At 38.0% G+C, this 7,864-nt stretch overlaps 1 protein-coding gene across 3 annotated transcripts; it reads left to right on the top strand.

Moving 5' to 3' along the window:
- Positions 1–1,212: 1,212 nt before the first annotated feature.
- On the top strand, positions 1,213–5,613 carry LOC107566215 (uncharacterized). 3 transcript variants are annotated; one of them, XM_016251590.1, is made up of 4 exons: positions 1,213–1,330; positions 2,248–2,374; positions 2,650–2,710; positions 4,690–5,613. In XM_016251590.1, exon 4 carries the CDS (start codon positions 4,692–4,694, stop codon positions 5,505–5,507), a length of 816 nt encoding a protein of 271 aa, XP_016107076.1. In that variant the 5' UTR covers positions 1,213–1,330; positions 2,248–2,374; positions 2,650–2,710; positions 4,690–4,691; the 3' UTR covers positions 5,508–5,613. The 3 variants fall into 3 exon arrangements, with proteins under 3 accessions (XP_016107076.1, XP_016107075.1, XP_016107077.1); XM_016251589.1 differs by lacking the exon at positions 2,650–2,710; XM_016251591.1 differs by lacking the exons at positions 1,213–1,330; positions 2,248–2,374; positions 2,650–2,710 and adding an exon at positions 2,720–3,082.
- The last annotated feature ends 2,251 nt before the right edge of the window (positions 5,614–7,864 follow it).

Below are 7,864 nucleotides of genomic sequence, written 5' to 3'. Positions count from 1 at the left end.
CTGAGCTGAGTGTTCACTGAAAAAAACACAGATTATTATTTCAAGTCATGAAACATATCACAGATCATTATTTCAAGTCATTTCAAGTTCATTTTGATGCGGACAAGACCTAGAGTAGTGATTTCCGAATGGGTACATTTTTAACTGAATTGGTTTGCCCAATTTAGACCGTATTATTTGTGAGCAGTTGCTAATAGGTGTGAATTATTGCATTGATCAGCCAATTAGAGCACTGCCTCCACTCATGTGACTTTTCATCTGTATTTCACTCACCTTCCTCTAAAACATTGTCTGTTGGTGTCTTTTTTGAGGCACTGATTTCCAGTGGCATCGGTTTTCAATGAAGTTTTGATTTTCTGTGTTTATGAAAGCAGTCAGTTTGAACACTACTTCTTTATTAATGTAATTAATTAAAAGTATAGGTGGTTAAAGGGAAAATCCACCTGAAAATGAAAATTCTCTTATCCTTTACTCACTTTCACACCATCCCAGATGGAATTTCTTTCTTCAGATGAACACAAAGATTTTTAGAAAATATTAGGTTTTTGGCCTGAGGTGATGGCTTTAGTTAAAACAATTTTAAATATTAGTATTTTTTCTTACACCTATTATTTCCCTTCAGAGGATTCATCAACTGTGGATTTATAGATGACTTTCATGTTAACTTGTACACTTGCATATATGGACTCAGAGATGGATCATTTTTCTAAACGTCTTTGTTTGTGTTTATCTGAAGAAAGAAAGTCATATACATGTAGGATGGTATGAGGGTGAGTAGAGAATTTTCATTTTTGAGTGGAGTATCCCTTTAAGAGGGCATTGCATGCGTTCATAGAGATCAGAGTTATTATAGTTAACAGATTACTCAAACTTTAACTGAATTTAAAATGAAAACTGAAAACATAAAAACTAAAAATATATTCAAAATATTAATAGTATCACAATGATACTAAAATAACACTGCCATGAGTGCTGTGAATTTATTCAAGCAGACTGAAAAGCTTCTCATTTGACCTCTGACCAGAAGTCAGATAAATGCAATGGATTATATAGTATTTAACAGGGCTGGTCTGTAAATGTGCTGATTTCCAAACTGCTCCACCTTCGAAACAACTTCCTCCCTCTTGACACGTCCCTCCCTTTCACTCCCTCTCTCTTTTTCTCACACCCTTCCTTGTCAGACAAACATTTTTTAAGAGTGAACATGATGTTTGTGGCTTAAACAGGACAGTCTGCCTCTTATGAAGTCTATGTTGACAGCATCATCCTATAACAGCAACAGTTCACCCAACGAATGTGGAATATACAGAACAACAATCTACAATAACAGGTAAATGACTTGGCGCAATAAATTTGTCACATTTCAATCTGTGTATCCAGTAGGTTCACAGGCATATGCATTTACTAGGAAAATACAGTCAGTTTGGCTTGAGAAAGACTACTATGGAATATGTGGAATTTTTCAGTCTATACGCACTTGTAAACATTTGAGGCACCATATACTGTGGCGTTGTTTGTTATATTGACACTTACAAGTTTACTGCCCTTTCCACTGAATGACAGCAATGTGAACATGATAAAAGGTCTTTGAGGGCCATACCTGCAGATGGAGCTATATATAGCTGTACAAACAACTCTCTTCACTTAAGATAAGAACAACATTCAGTAAACCAAGGTCAAAAAATTGAGTTATATCTCTAAAACTAGAGATAAATTGACTTACTTATTTCCTTATTAAAAATAAATAAATAAATAAATAAAACCATGAGAGAGCAATGCAGGTTACCGAAAAAATTATATATGAACGATAAAACTGCTGATTTGATTTCAGGAATGAAAACAGAATGCTAACAAATGTATTTTTTAATAACAATATCCATCGAGTTCTTAACTTTGAGACTTATTTAATCAGTGTGTCAATCTCATTCTGTTTATTATCTATCAATCACAGAAAATGATAACAGATCTGGGGGGTGTTTTTCTCTTGTCTCTTTTTCCTTACACTGTCATACCAACTTCTTCCCCTTTCCTCTTTCTTTCTCCCCACCACATCAGTAAAATCCATTTTGCAAATGATTCTTTACAGCCACAGGGATGGGAATGAAGGTGCTATTTTTAGCACTGACCAAGGGAGGAGAGAGAGAGAGTGAGGTGCACGGCAGAGGGCGAGCAAGCAAACAGGCAAGAAGAGAGAAAGAGAGAGGGAGGGAGACGGGGGAGAAAATCATTATTTTTTTGTGTGTGTAGCAGCAGTTGGAGGCTCTGAGCTGAGGCAGGGAGCGGAGGCAGCAGCAAGGAAGAGGAGACGAGACAAGAGGAGTGGAGGAAGAAGAGAACAACAGCAAAGCCAGGCAGACGGAGAGACCCCGCTCAGGTGGGACACGACACAAACTGCTGGCCTCAATAGAAACCAGAACGATGATTACATCATATGTCAGGTCTTTACATATAACACAGTTCCAATTTTGTTTTCAGAATAGATTATGAATATATTTTAGGTTCTGATTCATGAGGATTAAGGCCAGAGATTCTTTGAATGTCATCAATTGTTGTCAGAAATGGCCATCCACGCCAGATGTCCGTCATAATCGGTTGTGTTAGACAGACCTGCTTTGATCTTGAAGTATATTGTGTTTTTTCCCTTCATAGATTGGCATACGAGCATTCAAGGGCTGGGAAAATCCAAACAGGTTTAGGTGGCAAGAATCAGGTAGGGAAGGGTGGGAATCGGTGCTGGTTTGTATACATTGGTCTGCCACAATAAAGAGGGGTGTTCAGATGATTTGGGCATGGGGCGGTGGGGGCGTAGGGAGGAGCTGGTTCATGGTGTGGGTGTGTGTGGGTGTGTGTGTGTGTGTGTGTGTGTGTGTGTGTGCGTGTGTGTGTGCGTGTCCGTGTGCGTGTGTGTGTGTGTCTGTGCTTTCCAATAGCTATGAAATCTGAGCACAGCCTGGGATGTGATGGGAAGAGGCGTTGCCATGGAGACTGGGCTTGCACGTATTCCTGTAACCAATCCCTCCCATTATATACATTGATTTTTGGCATTTACTGTACAGTGCATCAATAAGGAATGATCGGGCAGGTAATAACAACTCCAAAAATTATGCTGTTTAATTATGAATGGAGCAATAATGTGGGTCATTAATGTCAAAGCCAACAAAAGAAGATTAGATGTCTGTGAGTTAAAGTATATGTATTCTGGCGTCTGTTGGTAACAATTTATAATTAGGTTAACATTACAATTTGTTAACATTAGTTAACTACATTAGTTAACATGAGCTAACAATTTAAAACTGTTTTAATGCATTTATTAATTTTAGATGATGTTAATTTCAACATTTACTAGTGCATTCTTAAAATTAAAATTTGTATTTTTAATATTATTTATTGGACCCAAGTTAACATGAACAATTAGGCGTTGTATTTTTGTTAACTAATGTTTAAAAAGACAAATACTGTAACAAATGTATTGCTCATTGTTAGTTAATGCATTAACTAGTGTTAACTAATGGGTAAAGTGTTACCAATTAATTTTGTATCCTGGTTGCGAATTGCAAATATATGTGTTGTTACGGTTCCCTGGAGAAAACTGTTTTGTTCGGAGGTTGCGCTTTCCTAGATCAGGAGAATGAATGGCGTTTCAGTTATGTTTCATGAATCTACTTAAATTGTCTAAAATGCCTGAAGAGAAATAGAAAAAGTAAGAGGATATATAATAGTAATGTTAATACCATAGACCAGACCATTTGATCTTGAATTTGGTGAGGAATATTTGAGTTAACATATCATGAGTGATTCCATTCTTAAGCATATCACATATATGAATGATAATTTATAGCAAATTATGATAATTAACAATATTATATAATATTTATTTAAAAATTAAAAGATATTGTATATTTTAAATATATACTTTAATAAATTGCATCTGTTCTTTTTGTCAGCAGTACCGTGATGGTAATGGTGGTGTATTTGTTGCATTTTATTTGTGATTTCAATGGAACAGTTTTCAGAGAGATGAGAAGTGGTCTACGACACGATATGTGGAGGCAGCGCTCCGTGCTGAATATTGCTGCTGTATGCGTATGCTGCCTATGACTGGTCTGCAATTGATTTGAGGAAAGAATAACACTTAATGTAACAAACTTTAATGTTTTGAACAAGTTAATTGCTGATTTTTAAGGGGCTGAGATGAAAAGGACAAAACCTTTCTGTTTCTAGGGAGACAGGTCTGATAATCAAGAGACTTAATGTGAGGTCACATTTTAAGACATTTTTAAGACCACTCTCCATTTTACTCTCCATTTAATCTCATTGCTTAAACAACTGATGTATTTAAGAATCTGAAACACTTTGCAATAAGGTTTCATTTGCTAATATTAGTTAACTATGTTAGTTAACATGACCTAACAATACTTCTAAAGCATTTATTAATTTTAACATTTACTAATACATTATTAAGTCAAAAGTCGTATCTGTTAATACAATTTAATGGACTTGAGCTAATGTGAACTAACATTGTTTTCTAACTAATGTTAATTAATACTTTAGAAAATGTATTGCTCATTGTATAGTTAATGTTAACTAAAGGGCTCTTATTGAAAATAATTATCAAGAAACCTTAGGTATGATTTTTCTTTCTCATCATTTACATATCTATTTAATGGCACACTATTTCCCCTTTTACAGTCATGCGTCCCAGGTCCAGATTACTGGCTAAACGCGGCCTTCCCACCATCAGGGAGGGCTATGAAGAGCTGGTGCAGGACCTGAACCAGACCAACAGCCAGCACACCACCACACAAGACTACTTCCTTTCTATCTGCCATCTGGCCCGGCCCACCTTTCCTCTGCATGAGCCCGATTGTGACATCCTCTCCATCGGCCCTTTGGATTCTCCAAAGCCCTGCCTACGACTGCAACGCCTGCGTCAGCATCTGCAGCATCCGCAGCCCCACACCTCCACAAGCAGCGACCAGACTGTTGAACAAGCCCATAAAGAGAAAGAGACCACCAGATCTGCTCCATCAGAACCGCTGCAGGCCCAGGCTGCCCCAGAGGAGGACAACGGATGCAGAGATGACATCCCAGGCCCCGCAGATCCGCTGGAGTACCTCTACAGCCACAGAGGTGTGCTAGCGCACTCCACCAGAAGGGGCAGCATTCCCCCGCGCCGACCACGCAGCGACACCTTCCCATGCTGTTCCTCGACACCTGATGTCCAGCGGAAAAGCAGCTGCCCAGAGCTTTGTCTGCCTGAGACGGTCCCTGCGGTGACGGTCCTGCAGCGGTCGCCGCTCAGCAGGAAGAAGCTGGATGAAGGCAGCCTGGCTGCACGCAGTTGCACTCCCAACAAGCTCGACGGCACCCCTGCTGGTTGGAGGGGAAAGAGCAGTCGTTGCATGGACAAACAGACTATAGTGTCCCACTGGATCTCAGAATGCCGCAGCGCATGGAAGGAAGCCCGCATTCGCGCATGCATGCTGCCCGCCATTGCCGAGAAGTAATCTACGCCTGCGAAAATCTCTTTCCAGTGAGGTTGAATATCACGTAGTGTAACGTGGATTATTGTGGAGTTATGACTTTGCACTTCAGGTTTATATGCATATAAATTTTTTATGTATTTTTAAATTTGTGACCCTATCCACCTTTTTCTTGTCGTAAAAATGGGCGCGGCCATTTGGAAAATATATGGGTATGGCTTCCGGTTTCATCTGCGTCCACTCCGTCCAGCTATTTTTAGCTGAACAAAACAGTTCGTTTTGCTGCTTGATATTGAAAGTTGGTGTGTCTTATCATATTATTTTAATGTATTATCTTAAATTATGAACACACTGGTTTGTAGTGCAAACAGTTTTACCGTTTACTGCACGTTGTTATTCTCCTCGTTATTTACCTATAGCGGTTAATGAACCGGAAGTCTCACCCATAGGCTTACTTCCGCGTTGAAGAAAAAGGTGGATAGATCAGGGTTCCTCAAATCTTGCCCTGGAGGGCCAATGTGCTGCAGAGTTTAGCTCCAACCCTGATCGAATTCACCTGCCTGTGATTTTGTAATGATCCCAAAGACATTGTTTAGCATTGATTAACATGCTCAGGTGTGTTTGATTAGGGTTAGAGCTAAACTCTGCAGGAAAGTGGATCCCTGCTATAGATGGTGCCGTGTCGATACCACACCATAGTGTAGAGATACAGTGAATGTCAATAATGACTGAGTCAGTCCAGTAATGTCCAGTCGTGATCAATAAATACACTGATTGTTGGATGCCTTTAACATTGTTTGGTGAGGTTTAAAAAATAAAAAGCATCATCAAAATTGCAGTTCTAATATGCGAAACTCGCATAATATGTAGTTTAAAGGATACAGCAATGCATAATATTCACAGATAAGAATCTCACTGCATGTGTCCACAACTATATTTGACTGGGAAGACCCAGGTTTGAACAAATTTGCATATTAGGCAGCTACTGTGATGCAGAATGAATATGTCATGCTTCCTTGTAATATTATCAAACATCTGATGACATTTCCAAGATTTTTTTGGGAAACAGGTTCAGCAAACAATCTAACTAGGATTAGGATGCATTTCCACCACGGAAATGTTCAGAGATATTATGTCCAACTGTTATTTCTATATAATGTCTCAAGCAAGTGCTTCTTTATTCACATTAATAGAGGTAGGTATTTCGCAACAGAATGGCTAAGGAAGCAAGCTATAATAATTCACTGCCACCTTCTGACAACAAAGACAAAATGAGTCATGTTGAAAACGGCTATCGTGTTTGTGTTCTGGATCTTGTTTTGCAAATTAAAATAAAATGGAGCATGGTATAACAGCTTGCAAGCACAAAAATCAGCTTTAGAGTGAACTGGATAGTCCGGCTGGAGGATAAATGATTAAATGTCCTTGTTAGGAATCACCGTTGTTCAACAACAGATCTGACCTACATCATTTTGATATTCAGAACTATGGCAAAAGGCCAATGTAGAACTGCAGTGTTATCATGTTAGACTGTTTGTACACACCCAGAAAATCCTGTTCTCTCTGCTTTGATTTGGTGTTTCAGTATTTTAAGATCGTCTTACTGTTAAAAGAGTAATTAGTATGGTTGCATGCGAATTTGTAAATTATTTTCTATTATGCATATGACATTTCTTTAAATTCTTATTATGTATGTAATGATTTCAGAGAAACGGTATATTACACTATATGAGAAAAGGAAATTTTGTTGTTTGTAAATTTTCAGCAACCTTGTAAATTTTCACTTTTTTAAATTAATAAAATGTCTGTGTTTTATGTATGAATTCTGTGTGTTTTATCCCCCTGTTCCATCAATTATATTAAAAATGACAATGAGTCTTCTAAGAAAATTTGTAGTCTATTCCATTAGCTGTAATGTTGACCAGACAAAATCTATTAACTTGATGACTTTTGGAATCTATTATTTATAAAATGTTATTGATCCATGGAAAAAAAGTTAATGAACATTATGGTTTAGCATAATGTCCTCTACAGCTGCAACTACTGTAATTTCACATTAAACATTTTTACAGTGTTTCTTGATTTTTACAGTATAGGAACCCTATAGCTCCTCGAATGAAGGGTGTTGTGTAGGGTGGGGGTGTGACACAGTTGATTAACACAGGGGGGATGGGGTGGTTATTCTCTCTAATCACATGAGCTTGAATGGTTCATAACGTCCCCACCCCACCCATAAACCTTAGTTACACACCACATGAAATAAAAATCATAACGCATATACAAAATAACGAAGAGCATATATTTCTATACAATTATGCAATCACATAGTTATGGTATAAAAACATAAAACAGTTCCCTAGTTTACAGAGCATTAAATATTT

This window comes from Sinocyclocheilus grahami, unplaced genomic scaffold (assembly GCF_001515645.1).
Source record: "Sinocyclocheilus grahami isolate Dianchi unplaced genomic scaffold, SAMN03320097.WGS_v1.1 scaffold1059.1, whole genome shotgun sequence".
NCBI lineage: Eukaryota > Metazoa > Chordata > Actinopteri > Cypriniformes > Cyprinidae > Sinocyclocheilus > Sinocyclocheilus grahami.
Note: the sequence above shows the minus strand (reverse complement) of the source record. Positions and strands in the feature narration are given on the sequence as shown.